Source organism: Protomyctophum bolini (assembly GCF_963924005.1).
Source record: "Protomyctophum bolini genome assembly, chromosome: 5".
NCBI classification, from domain to species: domain Eukaryota; kingdom Metazoa; phylum Chordata; class Actinopteri; order Myctophiformes; family Myctophidae; genus Protomyctophum; species Protomyctophum bolini.
Window position 1 is genome coordinate 637,033 of NC_137866.1, and position 18,422 is coordinate 655,454.

The 18,422-nt window shown below is 44.6% G+C and overlaps 1 protein-coding gene across 1 annotated transcript in view; it reads left to right on the top strand.

Annotated features, from left to right (window-relative positions):
* The window catches only part of LOC308316018 (dedicator of cytokinesis protein 3-like), a gene marked incomplete at both ends in the record, with an annotated part of 109,310 nt that overhangs the window by 78,722 nt on the left and 12,166 nt on the right, over nucleotides 1-18,422 (top strand). Inside the window, 14 exons of the mRNA XM_080764336.1 lie at nucleotides 3,763-3,821; nucleotides 4,943-5,091; nucleotides 6,675-6,760; nucleotides 7,042-7,068; nucleotides 7,633-7,728; nucleotides 8,005-8,065; nucleotides 8,188-8,281; nucleotides 11,110-11,258; nucleotides 12,960-13,046; nucleotides 14,059-14,163; nucleotides 15,236-15,377; nucleotides 16,566-16,732; nucleotides 17,669-17,755; nucleotides 17,924-18,103. Of these exons, the coding sequence (XP_080620462.1) occupies nucleotides 3,763-3,821; nucleotides 4,943-5,091; nucleotides 6,675-6,760; nucleotides 7,042-7,068; nucleotides 7,633-7,728; nucleotides 8,005-8,065; nucleotides 8,188-8,281; nucleotides 11,110-11,258; nucleotides 12,960-13,046; nucleotides 14,059-14,163; nucleotides 15,236-15,377; nucleotides 16,566-16,732; nucleotides 17,669-17,755; nucleotides 17,924-18,103 (1,489 nt within the window). The remainder of the gene's footprint in view (nucleotides 1-3,762; nucleotides 3,822-4,942; nucleotides 5,092-6,674; nucleotides 6,761-7,041; nucleotides 7,069-7,632; nucleotides 7,729-8,004; nucleotides 8,066-8,187; nucleotides 8,282-11,109; nucleotides 11,259-12,959; nucleotides 13,047-14,058; nucleotides 14,164-15,235; nucleotides 15,378-16,565; nucleotides 16,733-17,668; nucleotides 17,756-17,923; nucleotides 18,104-18,422) is intronic.

The window sequence follows — 18,422 nt, forward strand, 5'->3', positions numbered from 1 at the left end:
GAATTTATCCTCTTGTAGTCTCAGTATGAATGTTAGTTTTTCCATAGAATACAGTTCCTCAATAATGTCCATCCATTGATCTTTCGTTGGTGGGTCCTGTTGGTACCAGCGTCGTGTGATTGCTTTTCTACTTGATGCTAAGAGGATCTTGATTAAATATTTATCATGTGTTAGAAACTCTTCAGGGATATTTCCCAACAGTAGAAAAGAAACAGACAGAGGTATCTCAAAACACAGAATGGTCTCCAAGGTGGAGTGGATATCCTGCCAGCCGCTTCCTTGTGGCCACATTGTCTCCAGCAAGGCAGAAAGTATTCATTTAAAGACGTTTGTCGTGACAAATCATGACAATAAACACAATGTTTTGGGCCGAACAAAGAATTAGAAAGTAGAAAAGAAACAGCAGGTTACAACACGTCGAGTTGGCTTCGTACGACGCTTAAAAGGGTCTTTAAATAAATACGTTTCGAAATGTCTATGAGGAAAAATGGGATTAATTTCCTGGGCCTGGCGTCGTCATGAAAGGGGCGGGACTGCGACGCTCTATAGAGGATATGCACGTGCATGAAGTGAATGGAAAATCGAGTTTAACGTCATTTAATGCAAACATGTTGGACTTTTCTGTCTGGATGTCTGGGCTGTCGAGGACGGAAAGTTATTCTTTGGCACTCAGTTGGCGTTCCCGCATAACTTCCTGGTTTTATGATGATGTCACGCATAACCTCATTATGGAGACACGAGGGTGACGATTAGTTTAATTATCTTTACAGATATGGAGACACGAGGGTGACGATCAGTTTAATTATCTTTACAGATATGGAGACACGAGGGTGATGATTAGTTTAATTATCTTTACAGATATGGAGACATGAGGGTGACGATTAGTTTAATTATCTTTACAGATATGGAGACATGAGGGTGACGATCAGTTTAATTATCTTTACAGATATGGAGACATGAGGGTGACGATTAGTTTAATTATCTTTACAGATATGGAGACATGAGGGTGATGATTAGTTTAATTATCTTTACAGATATGGAGACATGAGGGTGACGATTAGTTTAATTATCTTTACAGATATGGAGACATGAGGGTGACGATTAGTTTAATTATCTTTACAGATATGGAGACACGAGGGTGACGATTAGTTTAATTATCTTTACAGATATGGAGACATGAGGGTGACGATTAGTTTAATTATCTTTACAGATATGGAGACACGAGGGTGACGATTAGTTTAATTATCTTTACAGATATGGAGACATGAGGGTGACGATTAGTTTAATTATCTTTACAGATATGGAGACATGAGGGTGATGATTAGTTTAATTATCTTTACAGATATGGAGACATGAGGGTGACGATCAGTTTAATTATCTTTACAGATATGGAGACACGAGGGTGATGATTAGTTTAATTATCTTTACAGATATGGAGACACGAGGGTGACGATCAGTTTAATTATCTTTACAGATATGGAGACATGAGGGTGACGATCAGTTTAATTATCTTTACAGATATGGAGACATGAGGGTGACGATCAGTTTAATTATCTTTACAGATATGGAGACATGAGGGTGACGATCAGTTTAATTATCTTTACAGATATGGAGACACGAGGGTGACGATCAGTTTAATTATCTTTACAGATATGGAGACATGAGGGTGACGATCAGTTTAATTATCTTTACAGATATGGAGACACGAGGGTGATGATTAGTTTAATTATCTTTACAGATATGGAGACATGAGGGTGACGATTAGTTTAATTATCTTTACAGATATGGAGACACGAGGGTGACGATTAGTTTAATTATCTTTACAGATATGGAGACATGAGGGTGATGATCAGTTTAATTATCTTTACAGATATGGAGACACGAGGGTGACGATCAGTTTAATTATCTTTACAGATATGGAGACATGAGGGTGACGATTAGTTTAATTATCTTTACAGATATGGAGACATGAGGGTGATGATTAGTTTAATTATCTTTACAGATATGGAGACATGAGGGTGATGATTAGTTTAATTATCTTTACAGATATGGAGACATGAGGGTGATGATTAGTTTAATTATCTTTACAGATATGGAGACATGAGGGTGATGATTAGTTTAATTATCTTTACAGATATGGAGACATGAGGGTGACGATTAGTTTAATTATCTTTACAGATATGGAGACATGAGGGTGACGATCAGTTTAATTATCTTTACAGATATGGAGACATGAGGGTGACGATCAGTTTAATTATCTTTACAGATATGGAGACATGAGGGTGATGATTAGTTTAATTATCTTTACAGATATGGAGACATGAGGGTGATGATTAGTTTAATTATCTTTACAGATATGGAGACATGAGGGTGATGATTAGTTTAATTATCTTTACAGATATGGAGACATGAGGGTGACGATTAGTTTAATTATCTTTACAGATATGGAGACATGAGGGTGACGATCAGTTTAATTATCTTTACAGATATGGAGACATGAGGGTGATGATTAGTTTAATTATCTTTACAGATATGGAGACATGAGGGTGATGATTAGTTTAATTATCTTTACAGATATGGAGACATGAGGGTGATGATTAGTTTAATTATCTTTACAGATATGGAGACACGAGGGTGACGATTAGTTTAATTATCTTTACATATATGGAGACATGAGGGTGACGATTAGTTTAATTATCTTTACAGATATGGAGACATGAGGGTGATGATTAGTTTAATTATCTTTACAGATATGGAGACATGAGGGTGACGATCAGTTTAATTATCTTTACAGATATGGAGACATGAGGGTGATGATTAGTTTAATTATCTTTACAGATATGGAGACATGAGGGTGATGATTAGTTTAATTATCTTTACAGATATGGAGACATGAGGGTGACGATTAGTTTAATTATCTTTACAGATATGGAGACATGAGGGTGATGATTAGTTTAATTATCTTTACAGATATGGAGACATGAGGGTGACGATTAGTTTAATTATCTTTACAGATATGGAGACATGAGGGTGATGATTAGTTTAATTATCTTTACAGATATGGAGACATGAGGGTGATGATTAGTTTAATTATCTTTACAGATATGGAGACATGAGGGTGACGATTAGTTTAATTATCTTTACAGATATGGAGACATGAGGGTGATGATTAGTTTAATTATCTTTACAGATATGGAGACACGAGGGTGACGATCAGTTTAATTATCTTTACAGATATGGAGACATGAGGGTGATGATTAGTTTAATTATCTTTACAGATATGGAGACATGAGGGTGACGATCAGTTTAATTATCTTTACAGATATGGAGACATGAGGGTGACGATCAGTTTAATTATCTTTACAGATATGGAGACATGAGGGTGACGATCAGTTTAATTATCTTTACAGATATGGAGACATGAGGGTGACGATCAGTTTAATTATCTTTACAGATATGGAGACATGAGGGTGACGATCAGTTTAATTATCTTTACAGATATGGAGACATGAGGGTGACGATTAGTTTAATTATCTTTACAGATATGGAGACATGAGGGTGATGATTAGTTTAATTATCTTTACAGATATGGAGACATGAGGGTGACGATCAGTTTAATTATCTTTACAGATATGGAGACATGAGGGTGACGATCAGTTTAATTATCTTTACAGATATGGAGACATGAGGGTGATGATCAGTTTAATTATCTTTACAGATATGGAGACATGAGGGTGACGATCAGTTTAATTATCTTTACAGATATGGAGACATGAGGGTGATGATGGCCTATGAGCTGTTCAGCATGTGGCAGAAACTAGGTGAGACGCACGCACACACACACACGCACACGCACGCACGCACACGCACACGCACACGCACACACACACGCACACATGCACGCACGCACACACGCACGCACGCACGCACGCATGCAGGGTTATGGATGATGGGTTCCTGGGTTGATGTGTGTGTGTTCCATCAGGGGAGTCCAAGCCTCACTTCAACCCAGGGATGATGGTCTGTTCCTGGGTTAGGTTAGGTATGGGTAGTGGGTAGTGGATAGTGGGTAGTGGGTAGTGGGTAGTGGGTAGTGGGTAGTGGGTAGTGGGTAGTGGATAGTGGGTAGTGGATAGTGGGTAGTGGGTAGTGGGTAGTGGATAGTGGATAGTGGGTAGTGGGTAGTGGGTAGTGGGTAGTGGGTAGTGGATAGTGGATAGTGGGTAGTGGGTAGTGGGTAGTGGGTAGTGGATAGTGGGTAGTGGGTAGTGGGTAGTGGATAGTGGGTAGTGGATAGTGGGTAGTGGGTAGTGGGTAGTGGGTAGTGGGTAGTGGGTAGTGGGTAGTGGATAGTGGGTAGTGGGTAGTGGGTAGTGGGTAGTGGGTAGTGGGTAGTGGATAGTGGGTAGTGGGTAGTGGGTAGTGGATAGTGGGTAGTGGGTAGTGGATAGTGGGTAGTGGATAGTGGGTAGTGGGTAGTGGATAGTGGGTAGTGGATAGTGGGTAGTGGGTGGGGTGATGGGTCTAAATGTCTGTTTGATTGATTGATTGATTGATTGATTGATTGAAATATTTATTAACAGTTTGCATAATTACAGTACATTTCAAGCACAAACTCAATACAAAGACTGTTAACTGTGAGTGGACGACCCAGTTAAGCATTACACTTGTTTACAAGAGGGTCCACCTTGTTCAATTCATCAAAACATTATTTTAGAGACGTACAAATAAGACACTTCTATTTAGCCCAAGAACAGAACAGGAATTCATCATAATGGAGGTAAAGAGGGAAAAGGGGTGTGTGTGTGTGGGGGGGGGGATTCAGATTTTACGGGGGGCAGTTTCGAATTGCAGCCGTCCGTATAGGTGCCCTTTGAGAGCGGTTTTGAAGGAGTCACGGGATTCGCATGTCTTACTGACTTTTTTGTTCCATTCCATCAAGGGGAGAACAAGCCTCACTTCATCCCAGGGATGATGGGTCCGTTCCTGGGCGTAACGCTGGTCCCGCAGAGCGAGGTTCGGAACATCATGATCCCGATCTTCCACGACATGATGAACTGGGAGCAGCGCAAGAACGGCAACTTCAAACAGGTTACTAGTGATCTAAATCCACTTCAAACAGGTTACTAGTGATCTAAATCCACTTCAAACAGGTTACTAGTGACCTAAATCCACTTCAAACAGGTTACTAGTGATCTAAATCCACTTCAAACAGGTTACTAGTGATCTAAATCCACTTCAAACAGGTTACTAGTGATCTAAATCCACTTCAAACAGGTTACTAGTGATCTAAATCCACTTCAAACAGGTTACTAGTGATCTAAATCCACTTCAAACGGGTTACTAGTGATCTAAATCCACTTCAAACGGGTTACTAGTGATCTAAATCCACTTCAAACAGGTTACTAGTGATCTAAATCCACTTCAAACAGGTTACTAGTGATCTAAATCCACTTCAAACAGGTTACTAGTGATCTAAATCCACTTCAAACAGGTTACTAGTGATCTAAATCCACTTCAAACAGGTTACTAGTGATCTAAATCCACTTCAAACAGGTTACTAGTGATCTAAATCCACTTCAAACAGGTTACTATGGATCTAAATCCACTTCAAACAGGTTACTAGTGATCTAAATCCACTTCAAACAGGTTACTAGTGATCTAAATCCACTTCAAACAGGTTACTAGTGATCTAAATCCACTTCAAACAGGTTACTAGTGATCTAAATCCACTTCAAACGGGTTACTAGTGATCTAAATCCACTTCAAACAGGTTACTAGTGATCTAAATCCACTTCAAACGGGTTACTAGTGATCTAAATCCACTTCAAACAGGTTACTAGTGATCTAAATCCACTTCAAACAGGTTACTATGGATCTAAATTCCACGGGAACGCATGGGGGGGGGGGGGGGGGGGGGGGGGGGGGGGGGCTCTGGACCGCTTGAAGTGTATTCAGATACGGATCGTTCCAATGTGAATGCATGCGTACCTAAAGAAGGAAGTGGACTGTTTTTTTAAAGAACGTGACATAATCTCCAAGCGTCAACGTTTGAAAACGAGATGATACATCTCAAGGGGATATCCCTTCTCAATAAAGGTTCATATATATAAAAAGAAAAACACACAGCCGCTGCACAACGCGTAACACCAGCTGATTTCATCAACGCCGCCCTGTTGAATCTGCGTATACGCGCAGCACCGCAGTGCGCGCTGATCTTGTTCTGCGGAGTACACGTGGCTCTTGGGCTTTGCTTGGTATGCAGTTTCCAAAGTAAAACAAAATAATAATAATAATGCTAAAGTAGAATCCATAGCAAACTAATATCAAACACGACACTGGAGCACAGAACTGACTGACACAGTGAATAGCAGGCAGGCTGACAGAGAAGTAGTATAACGGCAAAGAGCCAAAGAGGAAATGCAATGCAGTGTGTCTGGATTTATTTGAGACAATGTCGCACAGTTGATGGTCAGTGTCCGGGCGCGCCAGCCATCAAGCACAGCGCCACCTGGAGGATTAAAGTGTGTTATGCAAGTGTACCTGTGTTTTTAACTCAAATCTTTGCTTCTGATGTTTCTTAACGATGTTTCCATCATTAACTTACCGTGTGTCTGTGTGTGTGCATGTGCGTGCGTGTCTGCGTGCGTGCGTGCGTGTGTGTGTGCGTCTAGGTGGAGGCGGAGCTTATGGACAAGCTGGACAGCATGGTGTCTGATGGGAAAGGAGACGACAACCACAGAGAACTGTTCAGTCTGCTGTGAGCACGCACACACACACACGCACACACGCACGCACGCACGCACGCACGCACGCACGCACACACGCACACACGCACACATGCACGCACACACACGCATGCACACACGCACACACACAGTTAATATACGGTAATATACAGGTGTGATGGTACAATTGGGGAGTTTACTGGAGTTTGTTGTAAAGTTTAACGGGAGTTTCCTGTAATATACACATCCGTATTCCATGCTGTTGTTCCGCTAAGATAAACTAAAGCTCTGGTTGTGTTTCTCTCCCCTTCAGGACACAGCTGTTTGGCCCTTATCCCAGGTGATTATTAATATTATTATTATTAATATTATCATTGTCATTATTATTATCATTATCATTATCATTATCATTATCATTATCATTATCATTATCATTATTAATATTATTATTATTATTATTATTATTATTATTAATATCATTGTCATTGTTATTATTATTATTATTAGTATTATTAGTATTATTATTATATTAATATTAATATTAAAATAATAATAATAATAATAATTATTATTTTTATTATTTTTATTATTATTACTATTACTATTACTATTACTATTACTATTACTATTACTATTAATATGCCTATTTTCACACAACATTAATGTATTTTACAGCATGGGCTCTACGAACTCACAACGTGTCGATGTAGATTTGGCTAGTTGAACAATTTTTTTATGTTTTCTTCAAAATAGTAAAAGTAGATCTACTTTCAAACTAAAGGTGTGACCTGGAGTACATTACTAAGTAGAACTACGTTGATGTTTAACCCTTCGTAGCCTGCTGGAGAAGGTCGAACATTATTGATTGAATGTATTATATAATTTAATGTTTAACCCTTCGTAGCCTGCTGGAGAAGATCGAACAGGAGACGTGGAGAGAAACGGGACGATCGTTTGTGACGTCGGTCACTCGGCTGATGGAGAGATTACTGGATTACAGGTAATCTGATTACTGGATTACAGGTACAGATTACTGGATTACAGGTAATCTGATTACTGGATTACAGGTACAGATTACTGGATTACAAGTACAGATTACTGGATTACAGGCAGTATATACGTTAATAACAGAACGCTAAGACTAATATAGTTTGTAGTAGTCTAATAGTTGTGTTTATATGTATTGTTTGGCTATGTATTGTGTGTCTATGTATTGTGTGTCTATGTATTGTGTGCCTATGTATTGTGTTTCTATGTGTTGTGTTTCTATGTCCAGGGACTGCATGAAAGGAGACGAGATGGAGAGCAAGAAGCTGGGCGGCTCCACACACCTCATGGTGAGACATTCATTGGTACAAACATACGTATGTTTATACATGCGGTATAGACGTTGTATTTGTCGTGTCGCCGAGATTGGACCGTAACAAAAGAATCCTCTGTTTCTGTTCTTAACCCGCAGAACTTCTACAAGTCTGAGATCAACAAGGAGGACATGTACATCCGCTACATCCACAAGCTGTGTGACCTGCACCTCCAGGCAGAGGACTTCACAGGTAACACCTTTTACCTGTACATACTGACATATATGACAGGTAACACCCTTTACCGGTACATACTGACATAATGACAGGTAACACCCTTCACCTGTACATACTGACATAATGACAGGTAACACCCTTCACCTGTACATACTGACATAATGACAGGTAACACCCTTTACCGGTACATACTGACATAATGACAGGTAACACCCTTCACCTGTACATACTGACATAATGACAGGTAACACCCTTTACCGGTACATACTGACATAATGACAGGTAACACCCTTTACCTGTGCATACTGACATATTGTGACCTAATTTGACTGGGAGACTGCCATTGGATCTTTTTGAATTTTAGTTTTTTCATTTCATATCAAAGCAGGGAATCATAGCTTCAAATTGACATATTGGTTGTTCAATTTGACCCACCAGTTTTGGAGATGTGGCTTATAGAGTAATGTCTGGCAGAGAAACAGAGAGTTGAGAAAACAGGCTTGAAAAGGTTCACTTCTGTGGACTCTAACATTACACCTAGCTACATGTTTAAGCATTTATTTCATATTTCAGCTTTGACACTTATTTCAGACATGCTCTAGTATGTGAAGAGTCTGCCTGTGCTATTAACTTTTACCTGTACATACTGACATATACACACACACACACACACACACACACACACACACACAGCTGCGTCGTCATAGCGATAGAAAAGCACTCTGGTATAGGTGGAGGCTGGCCATGCCCCCTTTTCTGTGTGTGTGTGTGTGTGTGTGTGTGTGTGTGTGTGTGTGTGTGTGTGTGTGTGTGTGTGTGTGTGTGTGTGTGTGTGTGTGTGTGTGTGTGTGTGTGTGTGTGTGTGTGAGGTTTGTACCGCACACACGCACGGTACATTACATTTACTATGGTGGGAGCTATCCATGGTGCTGCAGTAACACACACTGTAGGAGCTATCCATGGTGCTGAAGTGTGTAACACTGTGTAGGAGCTATCCATGGTGCTGAAGTGTGTAACACTGTGTAGGAGCTATCCATGGTGCTGAAGTAACAGTGTAGGAGCTATCCAAGGTTCTGAAGTGTGTAACACTGTGTAGGAGCTATCCATGGTGCTGAAGTGTGTAACAGTGTAGGAGCTATCCAAGGTGCTGAAGTGTGTAACACTGTGTAGGAGCTATCCAAGGTGCTGAAGTGTGTAACACTGTGTAGGAGCTATCCATGGTGCTGAAGTGTGTAACACTGTAGGAGCTATCCATGGTGCTGAAGTGTGTAACACTGTAGGAGCTATCCATGGTGCTGAAGTGTGTAACATGTGTAGGAGCTATCCATGGTGCTGAAGTGTGTAACAGTGTAGGAGCTATCCAAGGTGCTGAAGTGTGTAACACTGTGTCGGAGCTATCCATGGTGCTGAAGTGTGTAACATGTGTAGGAGCTATCAATGGTGCCGAAGTGTGTAACATGTGTAGGAGCTATCCATGGTGCTGAAGTGTGTAACAGTGTAGGAGCTATCCATGGTGCTGAAGTGTGTAACAGTGTAGGAGCTATCCAAGGTGCTGAAGTGTGTAACACTGTGTCGGAGCTATCCATGGTGCTGAAGTGTGTAACACTGTGTAGGAGCTACCCATGGTGCTGAAGTGTGTAACAGTGTAGGAGCTATCCAAGGTGCTGAAGTGTGTAACACTGTGTCGGAGCTAGCCATGGTGCTGAAGTATGTAACAGTGTAGGAGCTATCCATGGTGCTGAAGTGTGTAACATGTGTAGGAGCTATCCATGGTGCTGAAGTGTGTAACACTGTAGGAGCTATCAATGGTGCTGAAGTAACACTGTGTAGGAGCTATCCATGGTGCTGAAGTAACACTAGTAGATCGGATATCGGTCATAATTTCATGATCGTGCACACCCACCTGCAAGTAGAGGACTAATTAACATCCATCTTCAACCACTTATCCGTAGTCGGGTCGCGGTGGCAAGAGCTCCACCAGAGAACTCCAGACTTCCCTCTCCATAGCAACATTAGTGACTTCCTCCTGGGGGGGATTCCGAGACGTTCCAAGGCCAGTGAGTTGATGCGTTTCCTCCAACTGCACCTTGGTCTGCCCTGGGGTCTCCTCCCAGTGGAGATATAATCCATCTGGTCCTTGGTCTGCCCCCGGGTCTCCTCCCAGTGGAGATATAATCCATCTGGTCCTTGGTCTGCCTCGGGGTCTCCTCCCAGTGGAGATATAATCCATCTGGTCCTTGGTCTGCCTCGGGGTCTCCTCCCAGTGGAGATATAATCCATCTGGTCCTTGGTCTGCCCCGGGGTCTCCTCCCAGTGGAGATATAATCCATCTGGTCCTTGGTCTGCCCCGGGGTCTCCTCCCAGTGGAGATATAATCCATCTGGTCCTTGGTCTGCCCCGGGGTCTCCTCCCAGTGGAGATATAATCCATCTGGTCCTTGGTCTGCCCCCGGGTCTCCTCCCAGTGGAGATATAATCCATCTGGTCCTTGGTCTGCCTCGGGGTCTCCTCCCAGTGGAGATATAATCCATCTGGTCCTTGGTCTGCCTCGGGGTCTCCTCCCAGTGGAGATATAATCCATCTGGTCCTTGGTCTGCGCCGGGGTCTCCTCCCAGTGGGCCGTGCCTCGAGGACCTCCCTAGGGAGATTGTCCAGAACCACCAACTGGCTCCTTTCCAGGCGAGGGAGCAGCGGTTCTTCTCCGAATAGAACTCCGAGTTGGGAACCAATGCCCTTCACAGAAACCCCAAAAATGTGTCTTTGTTCCACATGATATAAAATGTGTAGTTCTAAGTTTAATAATCATTTCAGAGTTTGACCTTTGACCTCTGTGTGTGGTTCCAGAGGCGGCCTTCACCCTGCTGCTGTACTGGGAGCTGCTGCAGTGGGAGGAGCGCCCCCTACGGGACTTCCTGCACTACCCGGCCCAGAGCGAGTGGCAGCGCAAGGAGAACCTGAGCCGGAAGATACTGCACTACTTCAACAAGGGCAAGGTGTGTACCCTAAACCCTACCCCCTAAACCCTACCCCCTAAACCCTAAACCCTACCCCCTAAACCCTAAACCCTAAACCATAAACCCTAAACCCTACCCCCTAAACCCTACCCCCTAAACCCTAAACCCTACCCCCTAAACCATAAACCCTAAACCCTACCCCCTAAACCCAACCCCCTAAACCCTAAACCATAAACCCTAAACCCTACCCCTAAACCCTACCCCTAAACCCTACCCCCTAAACCCTAACCCCTAAACCATAAACCCTAAACCCTACCCCCTAAACCCTACGCCCTAAACCATAAACCCTACCCCCTAAACCCTACCCCCTAAACCCCACCCCCTAAACCCTACCCCCTAAACCCTACCCCTAAACCCTACCCCCTAAACCCTACCCCCTAAACCCTAAACCCTACCCCTAAACCCTACCCCCTAAACCCTAAACCCTACCCCCTAAACCCTAAACCCTACCCCCTAAACCATAAACCCTAAACCCTACCCCCTAAACCCTACCCCCTAAACCCTACCCCTAAACCATAAACCCTAAACCCTACCCCCTAAACCCTACCCCCTAAACCCTACCCCTAAACCCTAAACCCTACCCCTAAACCCTAAACCCTACCCCCTAAACCCTAACCCCTAAACCATAAACCCTAAACCCTACGCCCTAAACCATAAACCCTACCCCCTAAACCCTACCCCCTAAACCATAAACCCTACCCCCTAAACCCTACCCCCTAAACACTAAACCCTAAACCCTTCACCCTACCCCCTAAACCCTACCCCCTAAACCCTACCCCCTAAACCCTAAACCCTACCCCCTAAACCCTACCCCCTCAACCCTAAACCCTAAACCCTAAACCATAAACCCTAAACCCTACCCCCTAAACCCTACCCCCTAAACCCTACCCCTAAACCCTAAACCATAAACCCTAAACCCTACCCCCTAAACCCTACCCCCTAAACCCTACCCCTAAACCCTAAACCCTACCCCTAAACCCTAAACCCTAACCCCTAAACCATAAACCCTAAACCCTACCCCCTAAACCCTACGCCCTAAACCATAAACCCTAAACCCTACCCCCTAAACCCTACCCCCTAAACCATAAACCCTACCCCCTAAACCCTAAACCCTACCCCCTAAACACTAAACCCTAAACCCTTCACCCTACCCCCTAAACCCTACCCCCTAAACCCTAAACCCTACCCCCTAAACCCTACCCCCTCAACCCTAAACCCTACCCCCTAAACCCTAAACCCTACCCCCTAAACCATAAACCCTACCCCCTAAACCATAAACCCAAACCATAAACCATAAACCCTAAACCCTAAACCCTAAACCCTACCCCCTAAACCATAAACCCTACCCCCTGAACCCTAAACCCTACCCCCTAAACCATAAACCCTAAACCCTACACCCTAAACCCTAAACCCTACCCCCTAAAACCCTACCCCCTAAACCCTACCCCCTAAAACCCTACCCCCTAAACCTTAAACCCTACCCCCTAAACCCTACCCCCTAAACCATAAACCCTAAACCCTACCCCCTAAACCATAAACCCTACCCCCTAAACCCTACCCCCTAAACCATAAACCCTACCCCCTTTCCATGGTTACAGTGTCGGGAGTATGGAATCTCACTGTGTTTCCATGGTTACAGTGTTGGGAGTATGGGATCTCACTGTGTTTCCATGGTTACAGTGTTGGGAGTATGGGATCTCACTGTGCAGAGAGCTGGCCTTCCAGTACGAGACCTTATACGACTACCAGAGCCTTAGCTGGATCCGGGTGAGTCACTTTTCAGACCTTATTCTACAAAATGTCTTCTAATACACGAAAGTTTTCAGAAAACCCTCATGTTTCTCTTTCAGTGGTGCTCAAACTATTTCATGTCAAGGACCCCCAGAATTATCTGTAATTGGCCGCCGACCCCCATCTGAAAATATATTGTTCCAGGGACCCCCCCCCCCCCTCCCCCCAGAAGCAAAGATATGAGTTAAAAACTCTGAATGTGATTCTATTTGAGCGGGCCTTTTGTTCAGCAGCGCTTCGCCTGTGAAACAGCGCCTCCCCATGGACTTGAGAGTGCCGCAGACTGTTGACTCTTTTAACCCATTCTGACCTGAGATCAGATTCTAAAAATGTCTTCTACATCCTGACAGTTTTCCATTCTGACCTGAGATCAGATTCTAAAAATGTCTTCTACATCCTGACAGTTTTCCATTCTGACCTGAGATCAGATTCTAAAAATGTCTTCTACATCCTGACAGTTTTCCATTCTGACCTGAGATCAGATTCAAAAAATGTCTTCTACATCCTGACAGTTTTCCATTCTGACCTGAGATCAGATTCTAAAAATGTCTTCTACATCCTGACAGTTTTCCATTCTGACCTGAGATCAGATTCTAAAAATGTCTTCTACATCCTGACAGTTTTCCATTCTGACCTGAGATCAGATTCTAAAAATGTCTTCTACATCCTGACAGTTTTCCATTCTGACCTGAGATCAGATTCTAAAAATGTCTTCTATGTCAGTCGCTCTTCGATTTTTCGAAAATAGCAGACCTACAAGCGCGCCACTACGAGCTTGTAGATCTGCTATTTTTCAATAGCTAAAGCACGACATGATGCTAACACCACAATGGGTTAAAGCCGGCCTGAAAACGTTGCTGTTTCCTGCGTGCGTGTATATGTATGTGTGTGTGTACGTGCGTGCGTGTATATGTATGTGTGTGTATGTGCGTGTGTGTGTGTGTGTGTGTGTGTGTGTGTGTGTGTGTGTGTACGTGCGTGCGGGTAGAAAATGGAGGCAGCGTACTATGACAACATCATGGAACAGCAGAGAATCGAACCCGAGTTCTTCAGGATGGGATTCTACGGCAGGAAGTTCCCCTTCTTCCTCAGGGTAAAACTCTGCACCACAGCGCCACCTACTGGACAGACCGCACGCAACGCATAGCCACACACTGCACACCACAGTGAACCTACGGTTCAAGAGTCATAAGGCGAAATGTAAAGTGGGCTGTTATAGCGCCACCACGAGGCCGACTGATGTAACTTATTTATTACATTAATTTTAATAAATATTATGAACCTCCCCTCAAAGTGTTTGTGACTGTAGCTCCGACGGTTTCTGAGAGAAAAATACTTTGAGTTGAGTTTGCGCATTTTTCCCCCGTAAGTGGATGGGTCATTTTAATGCACGAATAAATTAATTGTGAATCAATAATTTGAATCAATTATGAATCATATTGGAAAAAACGTGGGAGCGATTGGTGCAGGCGGTGAGGAGATACGGAAGTGTTTCTGACACACATTAATTCATTCATTCATTCATTCATTCAGACACTCATTCATTCATTCAGACATTGAGTTAATTATAGTATGATATGATGATGATGATGATTTGGCCCATCTGAAAGAATGTTGTTCCATGGACCCCGACCCCTCCCCCTCCCCCAGAAGCAAGGATTTGAGTTAAAAATGTTCGCTCTGAAAGAAAATATATTATATTCAAAGATTTGCGCCACATTTGGACCATTTTTCAAAAAGAGTCGCGGTTGGATCCATTGTAAAGTGTTATGTTGGCTTATGCTCAATGTAATGTGTGTGTGCGTGTGTGTGTGTGTGTGTGTGTGTGTGTGTGTGCGTGCGTGTGCGTGTCTGTGTGTGCATGCGTGCGTCTGTGTGAGTGCATGCGTGCATGCGTGCGTGTCTGTGTGTGTGTGTGTGTGTGTGTGCTCGTGTGCGTGTCTGTGTGTGTGTGCGTGCATGCGTGCGTGCGTGCGTGCATCCGTGTCTGTGTGTGCCTGCGTGCGTGTCTGTGTGTGCCTGCGTGCGTGTCTGTGTGTGCGTGCGTGCGTGTCTGTGTGCGTGTGTGTGCGTGTGTGTGCATGCGTGTCTGTGTCTGTGCGTGCGTGCATGCGTGCGTGTCTGTGTGCGTGTGCGTGTGTGTGTGTGTGTGTGTGTGTTTCCAGAACAAGGAGTTTGTGTGTCGCGGTTACGACTACGAACGGCTGGAGGACTTCCAGCAAAGGATGCTGGGAGAATTCCCACAGGCCATCGCCATGCAGCACCCCAACCAACCAGACGACACCATTCTGCAGAGTGACGCCCAATGTATCCTATTGCACCGTGGACACAATGTGTCCTATAATGTCACAGCATGGCTTTTGACCGTCTGTGAGGGGGTCTGTGCAGGCGTGTGTGTGTGTGTGTGCGCGTGTGTGTGCGTGTGTGTGTGTGTGTGTGTGTGCGTGTGCGTGTGCGCGAGTGCACGTGCGTGCGGTAGGGCTTTCACTTCTAGTCATTTTTACTTAACTACCTATTATGTAAAAAGAAAAGTAATCACAAATAGCAGATCTGCAAGCTATAGCGAACGAACGTGTTTTGAAGAAGCTTGTAGATCTGGTATCTCTGCTGATTTTTCGTCACGGTTTTTGACGTAACGATCGTGTTTCTCAAGAGCTTTGTGGATCTGCTATTTCCCGGGGCACAGCCCAGCACTCTTCAGTTTAACCCATTCTGAACGGGAACCCATTATGGTGTTAGCATCATGTTATGCTTTAGCTATTGAAAAATAGCAGATCTACAAGCTCATAGCGCGCCACCGAGTGGCGCGCTACGAGCTTGTAGGTCTGCTATTTTAGAAAAATCGAAGAACGACTGACATTTTTAGAATCTGATCTCAGGTCAGAATGGGTTAATCAGACCAGTGTGTGTCCAGTGGAAACCTCGTATGAATCTGATCTCAGGTCAGAATGGGTTAAGCTATAGTGGAGATGCGTGTGTGTGTAACGACGACGTGGACAACGCGTGTTCCAGTTCAGGAGACTTCGGGGAAAACAGTTTGTCACGTTTTCTCCTCCTGAGCTTGTCTCAGTTCAGGCTCTGCAACGAACAGCGCTCGGTTTCCGTCACCTCAATGTCGTACCTCTTCTAATTGCGAACGCAGTGAGCACTTACTATGAGACCTAGCAGATCATGTCTGTGTGTGTGTCTGTCTGTCTGTCTGTCTGTCTGTCTGTCTGTCTGTCTGTCTGTCTGTGTGTCTGTCTGTCTGTCCCGCTATCCAAATATGGAGTGTGTTGCATCAGCAATCACTCAGCTCTATATATGGGCACAAAAGGGGCACCATATAAGGAGTCCCCAAAGCAGCTATACGTCCAAAACCCAAATATGTACGAGCTGCGTCCGCTTCCCGCGTTTGCGCGTCTTACTCGTAGATAGTCTATGTGTGCACGTCCGTCCCTGCACACGACAACGACATCATCACGCGGGTCATTTCCCTTGACCGTCGCCGTCCAGACCTCCAGATCTACGCTGTGACGCCGGTCAGCGACATCTCTGACGTCCCTCAGCTGGAGCGAGTCCCCGAGAGGATCAAGAGCTTCTACCGGATCAACAACGTCAACCGCTTCCACTACGACCGGCCCTTCCACAAGGGCCCCAAGGACCGCGAGAACGAGTTCAGGGTAGGTCTCTACGCTCCACGAGGGCCCCAGGGGCCCCAAGGACCCCAAGGACCGCGAGAACGAGTTCAGGGTAGGTCTCTACGCTCCACGAGGGCCCCAAGGGCCCCAAGGACAGGGAGAACGAGTTCAGGGTAGGTCTCTACGCTCCACGAGGGCCCCAAGGGCCCCAAGGACAGGGAGAACGAGTTCAGGGTAGGTCTCTACGCTCCACGAGGGCCCCAGGGGCCCCAAGGGCCCCAAGGACCGCGAGAACGAGTTCAGGGTAGGTCTAGAGTCTGTGGGTTGATAGAGTGTCTTATTTCACAGAGCCTGTGGGTTGATAGAGTGTCTTATTTCACAGAGCCTGTGGGTTGATAGAGTGTCTTATTTCACAGAGCCTGTGGGTTGATAGAGTGTCTTATTTCACAGAGCCTGTGGGTTGATAGAGTGTCTTATTTCACAGAGCCTGTGGGTTGATAGTGTCTTATTCTCCAGAGCCTGTGGGTTGATAGTGTCTTATTCCACAGAGCCTGTGGGTTGATAGAGTGTCTTATTTCACAGAGCCTGTTGATAGAGTGTCTTATTTCACAGAGCCTGTGGGTTGATAGTGTCTTATTCTCCAGAGCCTGTGGGTTGATAGTGTCTTATTCCACAGAGCCTGTGGGTTGATAGAGTGTCTTATTTCACAGAGCCTGTGTGTTGATAGAGTGTCTTATTTCACAGAGCCTGTGTGTTGATAGTGTCTTATTTCACAGAGCCTGTGGGTTGATAGAGTGTCTTATTTCACAGAGCCTGTGGGTTGATAGAGTGTCTTATTTCACAGAGCCTGTGTGTTGATAGAGTGTCTTATTTCACAGATCCTGTGGGTTGATAGAGTGTCTTATTCCACAGAGCCTGTGGGTTGATAGTGTCTTATTTCACAGAGCCTGTGGGTTGATAGAGTGTCTTATTTCACAGAGCCTGTGGATTGAGAGGACCACGCTGGTCCTGTCCCGTCCTCTGCCTGGGATCTCCCGCTGGGCCGAAGTGGAGAGGAGAGAAGTGGTGAGTGAGAGAAGCCTCTTAAAAATAGCATTACTGAATAGCACTGAAAATTACAGATCGGCAAACCTGCACTCGCTTAGTGTGAAAGATGCTGGCAGCATCCGATGTGTTAATAAGTACTAATAATAATCAGTATCGATGATGATAAGTGTTCATATTGTCCACCAGGTGGAGGTGAGTCCTCTGGAGAATGCCATCTTCGTGGTAGAGAACAAGAGTCAGGAACTCCGTACGCTGATCAGTCAGTACCAGCACCGGCAGCACCACGGGAACATCAACCCGCTCAGCATGCTCCTCAACGGGGTCATAGACGCTGCGGTGAACGGAGGCATCGCCCGGTACCAGGAGGTACGTTAATACACCCCCCACCTCACCCTACCAGGTACCAAGAGGTACGTTAATAGTAATACACACCCACAGCTGACTCCCTAAACAATACACACCTCACCCTACCAGGTACCAAGAGGTACGTTAATACACACCCACACCTAACCCCCTAAACAATACACACCTCACCCTACCAGGTACCAAGAGGTACGACAATACACCCCACACCAGTCAGTCAGTCAGTCTGTTTCTAGTGAAAATGTATGCTGATTCTTCATATCCATATGAGTGCAGTATAAGATGTACAGTATAAGATGTTGTTTCATTGATGTGTTCCAGG